General features: G+C 41.4%; 4 protein-coding genes across 5 annotated transcripts in view; all 4 read right to left on the bottom strand.

Annotated features, from left to right (window-relative positions):
- Rh50 (Rhesus blood group-associated glycoprotein Rh50) overlaps positions 1-8,301 on the bottom strand; it is a 9,403-nt gene extending 1,102 nt beyond the window's left edge. Inside the window, exons 1-5 of the mRNA XM_018102637.3 lie at positions 7,691-8,301; positions 5,616-5,784; positions 4,970-5,135; positions 4,560-4,821; positions 237-427 (exon numbers count right to left, since the gene is read on the bottom strand). Coding sequence (XP_017958126.1) covers positions 237-427; positions 4,560-4,821; positions 4,970-5,135; positions 5,616-5,784; positions 7,691-7,859 — 957 coding nt within the window. The 5' untranslated portion in view covers positions 7,860-8,301. The remainder of the gene's footprint in view (positions 1-236; positions 428-4,559; positions 4,822-4,969; positions 5,136-5,615; positions 5,785-7,690) is intronic.
- A 4,317-nt stretch (positions 8,302-12,618) lies between these two features.
- Positions 12,619-15,161, bottom strand: hoka (membrane protein hoka). Its single transcript, XM_018099782.3, has 3 exons — positions 15,008-15,161; positions 13,390-13,473; positions 12,619-13,039 (listed from the first exon to the last, which is right to left on the bottom strand). Exons 1-3 carry the CDS (start codon positions 15,051-15,053, stop codon positions 12,780-12,782), a joined length of 390 nt encoding a protein of 129 aa, XP_017955271.1. The 5' UTR covers positions 15,054-15,161; the 3' UTR covers positions 12,619-12,779.
- A 111-nt stretch (positions 15,162-15,272) lies between these two features.
- Positions 15,273-17,068, bottom strand: LOC108650536 (uncharacterized). The gene is made up of 2 exons (XM_089259932.1): positions 16,911-17,068; positions 15,273-16,821 (listed from the first exon to the last, which is right to left on the bottom strand). The coding sequence occupies exons 1-2, from the start codon at positions 16,911-16,913 to the stop codon at positions 15,421-15,423; spliced, it is 1,404 nt and encodes a 467-aa protein (XP_089116058.1). The 5' UTR covers positions 16,914-17,068; the 3' UTR covers positions 15,273-15,420.
- A 1,420-nt stretch (positions 17,069-18,488) lies between these two features.
- Positions 18,489-19,302, bottom strand: part of Dnah3 (dynein heavy chain 3, axonemal) — a 38,749-nt gene continuing 37,935 nt past the window's right edge. For both annotated transcript variants that reach the window (XM_089259931.1, XM_018102615.3), the window contains one exon: positions 18,489-19,217. In XM_089259931.1, the coding sequence (XP_089116057.1) occupies positions 18,870-19,217 (348 nt within the window). In that variant the 3' untranslated portion in view covers positions 18,489-18,869. The remainder of the gene's footprint in view (positions 19,218-19,302) is intronic.

Genomic DNA, 19,302 nt, shown 5'->3' with positions numbered 1-19,302 from the left:
TACTCATTAGCGTCACATTTTTCGACTAGGCGCGCTAATTAAAACGCAACAGACGATGGACCGGAGCACAAAAGTGGAAGCTCATAGCATGTAACCGGGTCTGCTAGTCCACCTCAAACTCCAACTCGTATTCCCACTTCCACTTCCAGTGCAACTCCAACTCCTACTCCGATTAGAATAACGCCTCGTATTTGCATGGACTACATGCAACTCGTCTTTAGGGTTGTTCAACTTACGGTTAAATAGCGATAGCCTAGCACCGAAATCGTGCCGGCGATAATGCCAATTAAGACAGCACCATGCGCTCCGAGAAGCAGATTGCAAACGGTGCCAACGGCAACGCCTCCAGCGAGCGTCGAATTCTGCACGTGCACCATATCCAATTTATTCTCATGGCTGACAAGCGCCGATACAACGAAGCTGGTCACTGAAAGCAGAGAAGCATACGGTTAAAACGAGAGCAACATCAGTGGAATGAGTGCTTCATCAACTGCAACTCAAGTGCTCTACTACTCTTTACGTTATCAGCAGGCAGCAGCTGGATTATCTATTCAATTTATGTATGTGCGCTCGTCAATATTTCTCTTTGCTTAAAATGTATACAGCAGTATTTTTTAGAGCTTGGCGCCATCGATACTTTAGATATGTGACGTTGTTAGTATTTTGGCAAGCAGCGATATTTATGCACGATCGAAAGTTTTCTGGCATCACTCTCTTCTTTCTACTCTGGCCACACTTATTACTCAAAAAGGTGCGAGTGGAGTGGCTGTCGTAAATTTATAGTGCTAGAAATTTGATTCGTTTAAGAGTTAATGTGCAAAAATTATCTTAAATACATATGTAAAGAACACAGCTTGGCGCTGCTTAACCTATCGCAAAATGTGCAATTATGAGAAGACGAAGTGAAAACTACCTTGTGTTTGTGTGTGCTATTTATTTATTTTTTGTGTAGAAAAATACAGTGCCGGCACGCAGTACTGTGAAAATATTTTTAAATATTATTAAATGATGAAAGTGCCATATTCAAATCAGCTTATTTTTTTTTGCTGTGTGCATTAAATGGAATTATAGCTTAATCTAAATAAATAAGGAGATGCCCCTACCAGCTTTGATTGTTGTTTTTGTTTTATTTTTGTTTTGTGTGTGCGTGTGAAATAATGGATTAATGGAAATCATCGCAAAATAAATAGCTATTGTCATATTAGATATTATGTTTGATGTGGGTAAGTACTAATCAAAATATTTGTATATGTATAAGTTTTTAATGAAGACACTTCTACAGCTGTATTTAATGTAATGTTTAAGTGTGTGTGGTGTGCGCGTGAGTATGTAATACGTGCATATGTTTGTGTGCAGTCCCTGCTTAGCGATGAGCTATCGTTACGAGAGCACGACTGCACGAATATTTTATGCTAGGTAATGAATTACGTTTAAACGAAAACTGTAAAACATATTCTTATAATGTATGCCTATTAGAGCAGAAGCTCTATTAAATTCACCCGCTTTAATAAAGGCATTCAGACACTAGAGGCGAGATCTGTGGCTATGGTCACGTGATATGATGCTAGATTTCGCACGAATATTACCTCTCAAATACTTTATTAATAATATTTCATTAATCATAACTTTTTAATTTAATTATAAAATATTTCGCTTGTGGCCCATCTCTAGCACAGCTCCAGTTGGTAATGACAACATTCTCCTAAATCACCCAAGCGAAGCTAATGGGCCACAATGTTCGGCCACAACCGCAGTTCATAAACACAAAACTAATAAAAATGTAAACAAGGCAACGGACAAGTCCTCTCGCTCTCCATCTCGCTCTCTATCTCTCTCGGGCTTGCTTCTCGTGCATCCCATCCGTTGGCTGTTGTCCTGACAACAGAGGGGAACACTTCAGTTTATTGCCTGGGCTAAACATAAATCTAGGCAAAAATAACACTAAATACTTAAAAATCTTCATTTTATGGCGAAACATATGTTGCAGCAATAATAATTTGCATAAATTAGTTAATACGGGACGTTTCGTTCGGTGGCTGTGGCAACTGCAAATAAGCAAATCACAACCGGACCAACACCGACAACAACAACAACAGCAACAACATTGCAACCGCAACAATTTCAAAAACAGCTTTTGACAACGTCCAGGCGACACAGAATTACGAGTACTGCAAAATTTCTGGCTTTAAAATCAATTAAACAACATTTTTACAACCAAGGTCCCTGAAATGAAAGCTCGGGCAAGCTTCGTAAGCAACCGAGATTTGGGGCGTCAGTTGTTTCTAGCTTGTTGTTAAACCCAATATCCTGCAACCGAGTGGCAAATAAGGTATGCCGAGGATGTGAAGCGGGTAAATAAATTAGCTTGAGCAGAAGGTTATCGATAAATATCAAATGGAATATATATAGACCAACCTAAGACTGAATTCTATATTGATCTTAAGGTATTAAGAAGCTATCCCTATAAGTATATTATTTATAGATAAATAGGCATTGGGGCAATATATGTTATGAAAGTCCTCAAACCTTATACGCCTTAAATGGGCTAGCTTAAGTTTCTTTGTATGCCCATTAAACTATAACTTCTGAAAACCGATCTTAGAATCCATCCAGGCAGGGTATATGCTAGTCGTATATACTTCACTTATTGTAGCTTTTGTTGTTGTCACTGCTGCTGCTTGCACATTTAACAATTTAAATTAACGCCAATGGTGTCAGTTGTGACTATAAAATGTGTTTTGTGCTTAACCGTTGTGTTGGCCCCAATGCGGGCGACGGGCAGCGGCGGCAAAGACTGACCAGGACTCGGATCGTGACTAGAAACGAGACGGCAGGCCAGACCAACACAGGCTCGTTTCGAGCTTGGTGTGAAAACAACAACTGGGGCGTATTTTGCTGTTGGCGCCGCATTTGGACACCAAATGGCGTCGTCGTCTGCTATGCATGTCGCAGCAGCACCCGCATGACCAACACACACACACACACACACGGAGAGAGTGTGTGCCACACCCCAACGGTAACCGCCTCTAATTTCAGGCATTGAACTGAATCCCAGCTTTAGTTTAATTAAGGCAACACAACTAGCGAGCCAAGTAACCAGCCACTGAACGTTGCGACATGGCCCCTAAAGCGAAACACACAGCCCAGCCCAGGCTGCCCCACACGTTGACTCAACTAATCGCACATCCTTCCGCATAAAATGTCCTGCCACGCCGGCACAGCCCCACAGCTAGCCAGTTTTTTCATTATATACATATCTATTTTTCAGCTAAAGGCATGCCGAATATGTTGAGCTGTTTGATGCATTTGAGTGTGTATAAAGTGAGGTGAGAAAAGTTGAGTATTTGTGTGGGAGCCTAGAGAATACTAATGTCTTATATATATCGTACATATACTATCGTACATATCGTACATATACTATCTTACAGATAGTACAGAATCTAAATAGAGAGTATTTAGTATTTATAGCTGACTACTAGTAGAATATTTTTGAACTACTTTACTATAATTCGTTTTTTCTTGTTGTTTTCTATCAATAATTTTAATGTAAAGTGATTCATTTCCTTTTAAAGAACTCCTATATATTTTCTACTATTGATGTCTGCCATTTTATAGCGCATTTTAAGTTCGACTAGCTACTGTCTCTTTTTTTTTGTCTACGCTCTCATATGGTCTGATGGCACTGTTTAGGTGTTGCCTCTGCTGCTGCTGCTATTGGTGTAACATGAGGGCTTTAATATCCCTGGCAAGGCTCTTCTTTGGCCACAGACGCCTCCGTTCAGTGTCGCCAACAGATTCCCTGTTGCGCCCCCTTCTATCGCTCTCTATCCGACGCTCAGCTCTGCTTGAACAGTGTCCAGCGCTCGCCTAGCTTATCTCAGCTGCTGTTCCATTCGTTGCTGTTGTTGGTGTTTCTGTAGTCATTGCCGGATGCCCTTTTGTATACATTTAATTTGTGTTTTGTTATTTACATTAACCGAGCCAAGAGCACAAGCCCACTTCGCCCCTGCGCCGCCTCTTGGCCCAGCGTTTGCTTTTAGAACATTCTCTATATGTTGTGTACGACATGGCCATGGTCAAACATAGTTGACCCATACATATATATACACACACACACACACACACACACACACATACACAGACAGACAGAGCGATGTATACATAGAGTTAAATGCTAGCCAGCTTCAGCTCCTGGCCCTGGCTCCTGCTCCTGGCTCTTGGCAACGTTTTTATGTGTGCTACGTGCTCAAAATAAATTTTGAAATGTGTTAACGAAACTATTTGACATTTAATTAGTTTGTGAGTTGCATGCATAAAGATTTGAAGGGCCTGGACCTTTTCAATTTTAGCGACTGGCGCCACCTCGGCTAATAGCAGTGCCAACATTATAATTAACGCAGGCCGGACAGGAATACATATATACATATATAAATATTTCTATATATATAGAGAGAGAGAGGGTACATATCTCTACAAGATAGAGGCAGCTGAGCCGTCACTTGATTCAGCTAATTGCCTCGGAACTGTGCGCCGCCTTGCTAGCGTGGCACGTGACTCACCTGTTGCCGCGGCTAATGAGAGGAACGTGTTCAATATGGCCCGCTCGCCGCCAGTGCCAGCTGCCAGCACTGAGTTAAAGCTCGGCCAGTACACCCAGAGGAAAGTGGTGCCGATCATTGCGAATATATCCGATGTATAGTTCGCTCCCTCGTGCTTGCCCGCCTCGTTCTGGTCGCTCGATGGGCGCAGCATCATGGCCACAGCCAGGCCAAAGTAGGCGCCAAAGGCGTGCACAGTTATAGAGCCACCACAATCGCAGATCTGTGGAGGGACGATAGGGGGATTAGAAGAAGATGATGGATATATATGTAAAGTAGAGCTGAAGAATATATATTTCACTCATTCTCTAATATCACATCTCTTATCTTATTCACCAATCAAATTTCCTGTTCGTTGCTCTTTCACTTACACTCAGTATATTTAAAGCCAAATACTCATTGGCCGCGAACAGCGCAACCTCAACGATGGACATGCAAAGCAGCTGAATGGGCGTGGTGCGTCCGAGCAGTGCGCCCATGCTGATTAGTGGCACGGCGGCGGCAATGTCCGCATCTATGATGCTCTCCAGCGAGAGGCTGTCGAGAGAGAGAGAGAGATAGAGAAAGAGAGAGATAGAGAAGAAGATGAAAGAAGATTTTATACTTGATGCTAAATGAAATGGCAAAGCAAACAGTTTAAAGTGTTTTTTATTTGCATCGTGACCTTTGCTACGGCTTTCTCCCCCCACCCCCACCCTTAAAGTTGTTGTTGTCCTGTTTGCCAAGGCACTTAGTTGAAGTAGTCTTTGCTTCGACGATGCCCTCAAGCGGGAAGCACCTGCGAATCCTGCTCAAGTTAAAGTAATTACATAAATTCATTACGTCTTTGAGCACATTTTTCTTAATTTCTTAAACTTATTTGCTTTGGACTCGATATTCGCAGGCGTGTGTGTGTGTGCGTGTGTGTGTGTATGTGTGTGTATGTATGCATACTCAAATGCAATTAATTAATGGCCATTGCGCAATTATTTGGATTGGCAGGCAACATTTATAGCTGTTGTAGTCGCTGTAGCTCACCTGATCTTGCCACCCTCCATGTGCAGGAAGCCCTTCATCAGCACCGACCATTGCACCACCAAGGCGGCCATGAAGAGTGTATAGCCCGTGGCACTATAGCCATACTTGCGCAGAAAGGTCATCAGGAAGCCAAAGCCAATAAATATCATAACCTGAATGTCCTGGAATTCTGAAAGTGAAACTTGAGATGGGGTTATATGGCAGAGCTATCCAAGCCTTATAAAAATTATACTCTAATATCTGTAGTCCTTTTAAGGCATCAAAAGGAGACCTTATAGATAGAGTTGAATATCACATTCTCGAATCATTATATTCCTCAGCCTTAGATCAGAAATCAAGGCAGAACATAGAAATCGATATATAGACCAAAGCAGTTTCAATATCCTGGAATGCAGCTGGGTCTAGCCATGAGGTCGCTCAGCTTTTGCCGCATGCCTTGGCACGCTTATTAATTGAGTCAAGTCGTTGCAATTAATTGGCCAATTGTCTGCTGCCAAAAGTCAATTGCATTGAGATTGATGTCAACAGAGGCGCAGTTGAAGCCCTAGACACAGCCAGGCTAACCATGTGTGTCCATATAGCTGTGTGTGCGTGTGTGTGTGTGAATTGGTGTGCGGGTGCAATTAGTGTGAAATGCGGTTTAATTTATTTATTATGAATTGCAACAAGTTGTTTACAGAGACACATTTGCATAAATTGAAATTAATGACTTTAATTATTCATTTGTGTGTGTGTGTGTGTGTGTTTGTGTGTCTCCTCGGCTTCCAGTTTTGTTTTTTGGTATTCGCTTTGGCCCCACTGTGGCAGAAGTAATTAATGCAATTGCTACCGCGGGACTTTAAGTAGACTATGATCAAAAATAACTTTATTTATTTATGAGACACCAAACACCTGACAAAGAGAAGCTGAGATAGATACAGAAAGGGAGACAGAGTGTGTGTGTGTGTGTGTGTGTGGAAAGGTCAACTGGCATGGGTAATCGGTCTTTTAATATGCAGGATTAACTGAAGCTTGGTATTGTGCTTGCTTTTAACTGTAATTAATTTTGCAAAAAATCAGAAAAATGTTTAATGCTATTTCTATGCTAAATTTGACACATAAATTTTATATAATATAGATTAGAGAGCAATTAAGTTGAGTTGTTGAGTGCAGTTCCCAGTCGTGCAGACCCCACTCCTACTCCCACCCATTTCTATTTATAATTATCTGAATGTTCATTTAGTCATCGTTGCCGTTGTCTTTATGAAATCGTTCAGAAGAGCTTATCAGATATAAATGTCACGCAATCGCATCAAGACAATCGGCAACTGACAGCCTGGGTGGGCCCCCCCACTTGGCACTCGGACAGCTCAGATAAAATGCCAATCTTGCTGACAAGTCAACATCGAGTCAGCTGGCTCGAGTCATTAGTGGCCAGTTGATGGGCTGTCGCCATTTAGTTGCTACTTGCTTGTCAATTAACTATTGATGATATCATATGACCCTTTCTCACCAAACGGGCAAAACTTTTTTGGAAGCCAAACCCATTAGAAGTGAGAAATTAACCAACTTTTTTATGCACAAAATGATTGACATTGGAAATGGTTCATTTGTAGAAGAGATAGAAAGTAATGTTAACGACTTGTTAAAACATATAAAACATTTTATAATATAATAATATATCATAATAATGTTAATTAGTGAATGCAAATGAGAAATGGGAACGAAAACGAGAATAAGATTGAGAATGGGAATGGAAAAGCGAATGAAATCGAAATGGGAAACGGGAATGGGATTGCAAACGAGCTGGAAGCAGCGACAGACAAAGTGAAACAGAACGGGAAAGAATTGAGAATGAATAGAAGAATGAGAATGAAGATATGATAAGAGGATTATGATAACGATTTAGTATAGGGTATCTGCCAGTCGATTGCACTCTCAATCACCTGACCCTGCATAGTGCAGCGTTTACTTTGAAAATCCGCAGCACGGGCTAGACATGAAGGTGTGGGAATGAGTGAAGCTGGACGAGGCGGCAAGGGGGAAAAGCTCAGGCGCTGTCGGCAAGGTGACAACTAAAAATGATAGCTACTCACGGGGATATTTCGAAACGTGTTCCTCTGCTGATCCAGCGTCTTCATTGTCGAGGCGTGCCGGCAGAGCGGACTTGTCGTAACGCACGAAAAGCCAGAATAGTACCAGGAAAACTATTTGCACAATCATCAGGACAACGTAGCCCGACACTTTGCTCGCCGGCGTATGCATGATGGACCCCGCAGAAATGCAACAAAAAACTTATCGAGATGGTATATATGTATAGGTTTTGTGTATGTACAAGACGGTCGTCGATGGTGATTGGAGTTGTGCTCGATTCTTGCACAGCGACTCAAATCCGCGTCGTAGCCGTTGCAGCACGCGTGTGGATACGCCGGGGAATTAGAAGCGTAAGTGCAGCAGACAGCAAGAATCTTTTACTCTCTCGCACAGCGGTCCCTGACGCTGTCTCTGTCTCTGTCTCTTTTCTGTGCAAATATTTGTACGCTTTTTAGTTTTCGCTCGCGCACACACACACATATATATATCTATACACACACTCGCGCTAACTGGCACACGCGAAGTGGAACGATCTGCTGCTGTTGAGCGCAATGCACGTACTGATGCCCAGCTCTGGGTGCGAGGCTCGTAAGTAGCTGTAGCGCTTGACTGCCAGCCGTTCAACGGGGCGTATGTGCGATATATCCGCGTCGATTTATTCGCATGATATAACTATTTGATTTAATTTGCTTCGGCTACAGCTATTGCTGCCATGACCGCCTCTTCTGCACTTGCTAAATAATTCAGCGCACTGCCCCCTAAAAAAAAAAACAACATTTCCATTGTGCGCTCGCATTCGCATTGCTTCTAATTTATTTAAATTGTTTTGTTTTAGTTGCATTCTAATTTCAATTTGAAATCGTTCTGTGGTCCGTCCACACTTGTGTTGAAGTGGCGAAATGACCATTTCTTTGTCCACAGTGAGACCATCTAGATTTCTTTAAGTGCATTCTTTGCTGAATCATTAGTAGACATTTCATGGGCGCGTGCGAGTTGCAGCTATTGAAACTTTTATAATATGATTGGTCTCATTAGCTGGCATGGTTCTGTAACTGATAAGCGATATAGTAACCGCTGTAAGTCATTCAAAGAGATATATCTATGTGCATACGTGCACTCACAGATAGTTGGATAAGCATATTGTTGTCTTTAGCTGATCGCTATGAGGCAATTAGCACGCCGCCGCCAACAATTGCCGATAAAGTGCTTTGGATACAGTTAACTAATGGAGCAGCCGATCAGCTGGCTATTTAGAATGCGGGTCATCCCCTCACTCCACACAAACAATTGCCAGTCATTAACATTTTTTTTTTTTCATAGTTAAGTGTGAAATTAATAGAGCACAATAAGAAACGTTGCGAGTCACACATATATGCAAAGAGCCGACAGCTTGAATTGGGTTGCGTACACAAAAAACAAATTGAAGGAAATATTACGTAAATTTATAGAATATATAAAATAAATATTATTACTTAAATAAGCTTAAAAAAGAGTTCAGATTTCTAGCATAAAGTGCAATTAAAGTTAAGAATAATATGAGAATAAATTAATAAGAAAATATATAATAAATAAATTATAATTATCATGATCATCTCACTTATTGCCGATGAAAATATAAGAGAAATATATATATCAATATTTTATAAAAATAAATAAATTGAAACAAATACACAACTTGTCGTTTGCCCGGAGGGGGCAGCTCGGCAGCTGCTTAGGGCTCGGCTGCTGGGGCGTATGATTGATATTTATTTTTTCAACAAACAGAAGCACCTGTGTTAAAAATTGAAATTCTCATGGCAGGGCAACAACAATAAAATAAATAAAAACACAAACCAATGCAAAAGCAAAAGCAAAGCAAACCGACACAAGAAAATGTGTGAAGTTGGCGTAAAAACCGCAAATGTTGCCAGGCACGCGCTGGTAAACGCTCTCAGATCTCTCGAAAAACCAAGAAAGAATGAAAAAAAGAAGTGGAATGGTAAAGTAAATCAGTTGAGGGTAGCTGACAAGGCAGGGTAGTGGCATACTATATCTGAGCCACGTTTTTTTTTCTCCTCCTTTTTTGTTGTGTGTTCCAGCTGCCTACACACACACACACACACACACACACACACACACACACAGATATACACTTTGGCAGAAATTTGCATCCGCAATCACTTTAAATGTTTCCGTTTGAATACGCAAATAAATCGAAAAGGATTTCCAATGAATGCTTATGAGTGTGTGCATGTCCCTTCTCCTGCAACACCTGCCGACCCCTGCTGCTTCTATTCGAGTAAACCCTTGTTAATGTTGTTGTTTACAACAAGTGTACATGGCTAAAATCCGGGCCAAAGCACAACAGCAACGACAACAACACCAACAGCAATTGATAACATTGTAAAATGGCTGCCAAACTGTCAGCTCCTCTAAGATGCAGCCCCAACCAGCGTCACGTTCGCCACCTTTTTTATACAGCTTGTGGTCAGTCTGAGGCCAAGCTGAAAATATGTGTGTATATGCATTGGGTTTATGCTGGGCTATAAATAAATATGATGCGACTCTTTGCAGACATTGCATTGGGTCAGCCAGCAGCAGCAGCAGCAGCAGCAGCAATGTTGACGATTTGTTGATAAACTTTAACACTACCAAAGAAAGAGCGAGACTGAGAGTGAGTGAGTGAGAGAGCTGTTGTCTAGAGAGGCTCATAAGGGCGTTCCATGTAACTTTCTCTTTGATATAGTAGAAGTGCTTCAGAGTTGAGCTTTTGAAATTACAATATTAGTTAAAATTTTGACTATTGGTGAATCTGCATATATTTTGTGTTTTCATTAAAGATTTGAAACAGCTTTTAAACCGATTATAAACAAAGCTGTACGCGTATCAGAGATTAGGAATGAAAATATTTTCTTAGCTTTGGCTACGCAGGCTTAATCACTGCTGTTATTCATTGATTGATTCATCGTAAAGAAACACTTCAAACTTGCCAATTCATTAGCTTTAATGTGGAGCAGTTTCTTTGTTTTTATAACTTGAAAACAGCTTTGATTCAACACATAAGAAATATGTTTTAAGGTTTTTTTTAAGGTTGTGGGATATTTAAGTAGTTCAAGAACAGCTTTGTAGTCATATGATATTTATATTATTAAGTAGTTGAAGCATGCGAGTAGATATAGCTTTAAAAGCGCCATGAATCCACAGTGTTCTATTGTTGTAAAATGTTATAGTAATATTTATTAAATATATGTATACTTATATCTAATTTCAATCGCGGCGAAAGTGCTTTCCAAAACACGTTTGCCCATTTCTTTAAAACTCGCATTGCAGTTACAACAATATATATGCCAATAAAGCCGCTCATATGAGAAGAATAACAACAAATACACACACATACAAACACATGTACAACGTAGCTGGAACCAAGTCCTTTGTGTGTGGCTTTGTTATGCCAACCAAAACCAAAGTATCCTTCAGGCTGCGCTGCCTGACTAGCTTTGCCGGCATTTGTATCGCCGGCTTTGCCCTCTTTTGGAAGCCTTTTTCGCTATTTCTTTTTCAGTTTTTAAACTTGGCTACGTTACACAAATTTCCCACAGTCTGTGCACCACTGCTCCACATGGCCCACTGTGCTTGCATGTGTGGTATAGAGCTGCTATTGTGGCCGGGGCTGCGGCGGTGGCTGCTGCTGCTGTTCCTGCTTTTGCTTCGTCTGCGGGTGGTTGCGCCTAAACGATTTGCTTTTTGTCTGTTTTGTGTCAATTTGAAATCCGCTTTGGTTATGCGGCTGCAGCGGCAGCGGCAGCGGCCACGTCCGCCTCTCCCCCCAGATGGCCTCATGTGCCTCGCGTTACTATAGCAAAGATTTGCGCAGCGGCAATTGTTGGCATTTACAGCTACTTGGCTGCCATAGCAGCGGACCGTGCGGTCCTGCCCCTCGGCTTCCCCAGCATCATCATCAGCTTCAACTTTACCACCAGCTTCAGTGGCAGATTCAGCTCAGCTGAAGCTGTAGCTCAAGTGCCGCTCGGGGATTTATCAATTGCGTTTATAACAAATTTCGATTTGTCAGCGCAAAGCGGACGACTTGCATTTATTTTTTTTTTTTTTTTTTTTTTTTTTTTTTTGCCAGCCAAGTGATATTGAGTGTCAGCCATAGCAAGTGGCATCTATAGCGGCAGATGTTACAGCCAACGATTGTGACTGGGCTAATGTTAAATATTTTAGATTTGGGTAAAGATTCTTTTTTAAGATGATGAGTTTTTAAGTAATGATTAAGGCGAGATTCAGGTTAATGATGATTTATATTTTATATTTATATTTTTATATTTAATTTCGCTTATAATATATATGATATATACATGAAAAGAAACCTCTAGTCATAGCTTTGATTGCTTCAACTCCCATCTTTTCGATTAACTCCCAACTTAATTTTTTTTCACGTAAATCTCATTTTCTCGCATATGTAATCTGCACCCATATCACATCACATTACATCACAAACGGTCTCTTCCCATTTCAACTCAACTATCTTGAACTCTGCAACATATCATACAAATTTCTAGCCAAACACTAGCTCACGGCGCATCACTGACTCGTAGCTATCATTTACAGTGGCGCTTAAAAGTCTGCAACATATTGTGTAAGCTTAAATGCAATTTTCATAGCTTCCGCAAGTTATGCCACGGTCAGCTAAATAAGCCGGAGCAACTCTGGCTTAAGACCAGTTTCAGTTGACAACAAAAGCACCTTACTTAATAGTTAAGACAACTTTCAATCTGTCGCTTAGACGCCGCCGACACACAAATGTATATATATACGTACGTATTAGAAGATAAACTGGATCACAAATTGGCATCAATAAAAATATCAAAAGCCAAGCCAAATTGAAGAGGCACTCGGACAATAAACGATAATAGTACCGCAATAAATAAAAATAAAAAAGCAAGGCTTTTATCAAATTTACATTTTATATGTAACAAAAATTTATTCGATTTATTAATAAAAAAAAATTTATTTAAATAAAATAAAAAGCATATTAGTTTTGTATGGTGTTTGGCTTGATTGACTCAATGACATGTGCTACCGATTAACGCTTCCGGCTATTTATTTTTAGGCGATTGTCGTGGCATGCGAAGGTGTTACCGGTACTGGCTGCACTGGATGTAGTGGCTGCATGGGCTGCGCCGGCTGCACTGGCTGCGCTGTACCCGACGACGGATCGTGCGTTTGTGCCGGTGTATAGGTGCTCGCCTGCTCTGGTTCCTTGTCCAGAATGATCTTATACATGGCAAAGTAGAGAGCAGCACCTAGCAGGAGCTCTGCAACAGCAACGCAGGTGACTACAGCCCAGCCGGGTATGGCAAGGCCAGCTGCAATGAAGAGTCACGAGATTAGTAATGAGGAGGAAGCTTATTGAATGAGGGTAGTTTAATATAGTTCCTAAAGTAATAAACCCGTTGCTGGAAAGACTGTTAGATTACAGCATCTGAATATCTTAAGGAAGTACTTAAGATAATATCTCTTTAAGCTTCAATTCCACTGTCATAAATACTTTGATTAGATTTGTCTACTGCTTTGATTGATGTTGATTAGTTGAAAAAAAAAGTTCTCTCTAACTAATCAATTAGCTTCTAATTTACAAAATGCAAACTTCGATTTAGATTATGTCACCACTATTTTGTTGATTGATAATGATTGATGGTGTTTCAGCTTGACTTACTAAAGTATCTGCGTGTGAGTGTGCGTCGTCCGCGATTCACGCGTCGCGTGGCCTCTGTTTCCTGCATGCAGCATGCCAATAGAACTGTAAATAAAGAATAACAATACAAATTATACTATTTAGCACCTTGTCGATTATCAATACAGAGAGAGAAAGAAAGAAAAACAAAAAGCAAAACAAAAAGCGCGAACAAAAATAAACACAAACAATTATTAGAAGAACGCACTGTGTGTGGTCCGCATCAAACAGAGCGAACGATGAGACGCTAGAACGGAACTCATTGAAAACAAAGTTGAGCATTCATCAAAAAAAAAAAAAAAAAAAAAAAAAAAAAAAAACATAGCAAAGCGTTGTTAAAATATTAATAATTAATTATTATGAACACATTTAACAACAAACGAAAAAATAAAACAAAAGCAAAATGTATAAAACGATCTGCGCGCGCGCGCGTTAGCTTCGATGATAAATTGAATAGAAACCGAAGATCGAGCTCGTGGAGAGCTACTGGCTGGGGCGCGAAGCGTGGGGGGCTTGCTTCATTTGACGTCTACTCTGCTTACTATTGTTTCCATTGCGGATGTCAACTTAGATTGTTATATCTCTATTGTCTCGATTGACATTCGGCCTTTTGTAAATATTCGAAAATTTAATTATCGTGCGAGAATTGGCATTTGTTTCAAAAAAGTCGAAAGCGCAGAGACCGCGACCAATGCACTGGTCAACCGCCAAAGCCCAAACTAATTGTTTTTCCATTGTATTTCATAATTTATATGGTGTAATAATAATTGAGCTTTAGCCACATCCGGCATTAGCTAGGGCTCTTGCTGTGCATTAAATTAAGCTTTAGCCAAATCAAATATTTATTAAATTAATTGAAAATATGTTTAGAATCAAATGATGGCAATGAATGAAAAATTTAGATAGCCATACCAAATACATATACAGTTACAACACAGTTCAATTTAATCTGAAGCTATTACTCATTAGCAAACAAACACAATGATTGGGTCAACGCTGGTGAGTAAACCAGCCAAGTTTATCAGCTACAATGGAAGGCAACTGATAAGCACACAATTATTGTCGGCTCCCCGCACATTTAAGACTCTATATATGACACACGCACACACATAGTAATGTTACTCATAGGTAAGAAGAAGATTCTCTTCACTGTTAGCTGGGTTAGTCATTTTGTAGTCACTTTGTTGTGAAAGGGCTAATAACTTTTTGGTTTTACAATGTTTCTACACTCTGAAAAGCTAGATAGTCTAATCAATTAAATTTAAAACACTTTAGAACAGATTTTTTTACATAAGTTATCGTTGTATATATTTTATTTTTATGTATGTAGATTCTCTTTTAGTTCTTGTTCACTAAATGAAAATTCACCATAATAAGAAACAAGTCTATTTTATTCTTAACTCGTTTTTGGCACTGTATAAACTTAATTTATACACAGAATTCACGGCTTTATTTTCTCTGTCTCAATACAAGTTCTTAGTATTTTCTTGAAGTGGAGCTTCTGCACATTTCATTTCATGGCCGCAGCAACATTCACATTCGACATATGTATATATTCCACTAAAACTTTGCATACACACTTAAATCACATAAACTTTACCCAAACATATCATCAAACAGGTGGAGAACTTCTTGAGCAACATCATTTTGAGTTGTTCGTTGGGTTGGAGCTCGTTTTCGTCGCAAACTGTAAAATGTAACTGAACTATTTCACTCGATTTTTGGCGAGCCACAGGTGCCCGTATCTTATCTGTAGACCTCTGTTGTCAGCATAATACTAAAGACAGATAAGATAAGATAAGCAGATATTTCTACGGAGTTTGCGCAATGCAAGCAAAGAGCAGCGATAAAGACAATGGTATTTTTTTTTTTACATGTTTATTGTTTCTTGTTTTTGTACTCGAATTATTCGTTCTCATTGACTAATACACTTATGTTAACTTCATTTGAGATTGCCATAGCCTGGTTTTTAGTTGGCAACCTCAGTTCCTGTATTTCGTTGGGAGGGTATCTTTAGTGGCGACGGATAACACGACGGACAGTCTTGTAGCGGTAACCATCATTGGCAAGGATGGGAGTCTCGGCGGGCACATCGATCACGGCCTGCTCAACAGGGGGCAGGTATTCGTTGACAATCTCGGAGACATCACGACGCTTGCGGTACTTCAGGCGACGGACGGTCTTGTAACGGTAGCCATCATCGGCCAGAGGAGCGGATTCGATGGGAGCAGCAATGCTGATGTCCTGGGCAACCTCAGCAACAGGGGGCAGGTACTCGGCGGAGGGCAGCTCGCTGACATCACGACGCTGACGGTACTTCAGGCGGCGGACGGTCTTGTAACGGTAGCCATCATCGGCCAGAGGAGCGGATTCGATGGGAGCAGCAATGCTGATGTCCTGGGCAACCTCAGCAACAGGGGGCAGGTACTCGGCGGAGGGCAGCTCGCTGACATCACGACGCTGACGGTACTTCAGGCGGCGGACGGTCTTGTAACGGTAGCCATCATCAGCCAGAGGAGCGGATTCGATGGGAGCAGCAATGCTGATGTCCTGGGCAACCTCAGCAACAGGGGGCAGGTACTCGGCGGAGGGCAGCTCGCTGACATCACGACGGTGACGGTACTTCAGGCGGCGGACGGTCTTGTAACGGTAGCCATCATCAGCCAGAGGAGCGGATTCGATGGGAGCAGCAATGCTGATGTCCTGGGCAACCTCAGCAACAGGGGGCAGGTACTCGGCAGAGGGCAGCTCGCTGACATCACGACGCTGACGGTACTTCAGGCGGCGGACGGTCTTGTAACGGTAGCCATCATCAGCCAGAGGAGCGGATTCGATGGGAGCAGCAATGCTGATGTCCTGGGCAACCTCAGCAACAGGGGGCAAGTACTCGGCGGAGGGCAGCTCGCTGACATCACGACGCTGGCGGTACTTCAGGCGGCGGACGGTCTTGTAACGGTAGCCATCATCAGCCAGAGGAGCGGATTCGATGGGAGCAGCAATGCTGATGTCCTGGGCAACCTCAGCAACAGGGGGCAGGTACTCGGCGGAGGGCAGCTCGCTGACATCACGACGGTGACGGTACTTCAGGCGGCGGACGGTCTTGTAACGGTAGCCATCATCAGCCAGAGGAGCGGATTCGATGGGAGCAGCAATGCTGATGTCCTGGGCAACCTCAGCAACAGGGGGCAGGTACTCGGCGGAGGGCAGCTCGCTGACATCACGACGATGACGGTACTTCAGGCGGCGGACGGTCTTGTAACGGTAGCCCTCATCAGTTAGAGCTCCCTGATCGACGGGTAGATCGATGGGCTCAGCGACGACTTCGAGGTTATTGTCGACAGGTGGCAGGTACTCCGAAGAGATGGATGTAGCCGCAGCAGCTGCGATCACAGCAAAGGCAATAACAAAGAATTTCTGCAAAGGTAGTAGAAGTTGGAGTTATAGTTGATTGAGTTAGTCCTGTGTTTGATTTCCAAGAGGAGGTAGGAAGCTGTCAGACTAACCATATTAAAAGATGCTCCCTGACGATGCGTGTCTATGAGATTAATCCAAATTTGATTCTGTTTTGAAACCAGACCTTACGACACTATTTATACACAGCATTTTGCGAAAAAGTTCTCGCCGCTGCCACTCTGCCATTCACTTTAGAGACGATCCAAAAAATGAAACCGGTTACTGATCCATGCGGCAACTACCGCATCATAGATGTACGATCGAGATCGTCTGATGGTAATGCTGATGTCGATCGACTTCGTTCAACGCGACTACTTCAGCTCCATTGATGGCCGGCATTAGCCGCGTTTAGGTGGTTTGTCTTGTTGGCTAGTTGCTATTGTTAAAAGAGTCTCAAAAAGTATATCAATTGTAGTCGGTCGTCTGGCCATAATATTCAGATACTAAATAATATAAAAGACACATATATCTAAATATATATGTATATAGAGATATCTATAAAACAAAACGAAAGCCAACAATAGATTGCGATGTCGATAAAAAAAACTTCTACAGCTAAAACAACAACAACAACAACAGCATGTTGAACGTGGCGGCCACGATTTCTGAATTTGGCTTTTGCTTATTTCATTTATTTTGTTTAACTGTCTCAAAACGCTAACAGAATCAACAATAGTTGAGGGCTCTTTGCATTCTTCATCTTCTCGATTATTTGTATCAAAAATTATGGGCTGTGTTGCATATGAATGGCTGCGGTTGGGGTCAATCTGAACAATCAACTCAATGCCTAGTCGCCTGGTAATTGCAAGCGGAAGTTGTCATTGTCGTTGTTGTTGTTGTTATTATTGTTATCATTATGGACGCTTCTTCAGTTTATTGACTGATGGACAGCTGCGTATATTGTTTTATTTTGTATTTTATTTATTTATTTTATTTTTATTTAATTTTTTTTATTTAATTTTTTTTTGCGTCTCTTGTATAACGCTTAAGGCCAAACGAAGTGTGTGTGCGTTTTGTGGTGTGGTGTATGCCATGATGGACAGAAATGCTCTTGAGTGTTGCTATTTTCGGTTACGCCACATTAGGCATCTAATAATAGCCAGATGATATAATAGATCTTTCAATCCAATCGCAAACTTTGGCATATTTTTATTCTCCTAATATGTGCTTATAATATACATTCAAATGTGCTTGGCCCGTGGCAATTTGAATTAAAATTCAAGTCTGCTGTGGCTGCTCCAATTGTGCGCAAAACACGCAATAAATCTCTCAAATCTTTTCGATTATCATCATCAACAACATAATCATCAACTTGAAACATTATTATGGTGATCTTTCAAGTAGGCGTCTGAGAATGTCGAGCTTAGAATGTGTTGAAGCATTCTCAATCTTGTTTCATGCTATATTTCTGGTGTCCATGACCTTGGAAAATCTATTTTCGTTTAATTCTAAACTATATTCAAGATAACTAGTGCATATGCTTCCGACCAGTTTAAAATCTATAGAAAAACACAATGATATATATATCTTTATGCTCCTGTTTCATTTATTCATATGTAAATGGCGCACCAAAAAAAATATATTTATTTGTATATGTATACATACATATATTCTCAGCCATTGCTATATAGTATTCCGCATATTTAATTTATATCTGGCAATCAACATCATCATCAAAATGCCACTGCCCGGCACGTGGCATCGTTGGTAAAAACGGTTATAAACAAATAGAATCGCAGTTGCAGCTTGTGCCGGACTTCGCGTCGGGGGAAAAAATATTGATATATACACATACATATATGTAAAACGCAAGAATACAAAAAAATATATATGTATATGTGTGATGGCCAGGTATGGTGGGACGATCCTTCGTGGGCAGTGAAATACACTACGGCTGCCATTTTCAGTTTCATTTTCAATTCATGCATCCGTTCGCCCCGTGTTGGCCTATAATATGTGTAACTTATTGTGTGGCACATCCGGCTTGGGGCCCGTCCGTGGGTCAATTTTCAATCATCCAGCTGGCAGAGGCAAGCGGTGCCCCGATTAATCCAATGCATCTCCGTCTGGGAGCATCTCAGCTGCAGATACATTACGAAATTCGTCGAATGGCCGGTGGTGGAGAGAATGCCGCGTCGCTCGCTGGTCTTGTAAACGGGACAATTGTAAATGGGGAAACCATCGGAGCCAGTTTTGGGGCGTGGCTCCTCACCACCGCTGCTGCGCGGTATGTCTTCCGGCATTCGAAGCACTGGACGTAAATAGATAACAGGCAGAGTATCGAATAAAATTTTGGAAAACGATTCGTCCACCTCTTTGGTCTTGCGATTCCAGCGAGCGCCCTCTATGAAAATGCCCTGTTGTCAGAGAAGAAAAAAGACACAAGTTGTAAATCTGATTCTGAATTAGAAAGCTGTGCAAAGTCGTGCAGTTTGAGAGAAA

This window comes from Drosophila navojoa, chromosome 4 (assembly GCF_054131105.1).
Source record: "Drosophila navojoa isolate 15081-1374.11 chromosome 4, UAZ_NAV_1.0, whole genome shotgun sequence".
NCBI lineage: Eukaryota > Metazoa > Arthropoda > Insecta > Diptera > Drosophilidae > Drosophila > Drosophila navojoa.
The sequence above is the reverse complement of the archived record's forward strand: the minus strand, read 5'-3'. Positions and strand labels throughout refer to the sequence as shown.

Coding starts and splice junctions, on each gene's coding strand:
- hoka (XM_018099782.3), bottom strand. CDS start 15,053: ATGATGTTGCTCAAGAAGTTCTCCACCTGTTTGATGATATGTTTGG. Junction 13,474..15,007: donor CTGTTTGATGATATGTTTGG/GTAAAGTTTATG, acceptor CTTTATTTACAG/TTCTATTGGCATGCTGCATG. Junction 13,040..13,389: donor ACTCACACGCAGATACTTTA/GTAAGTCAAGCT, acceptor TCTTCATTGCAG/CTGGCCTTGCCATACCCGGC.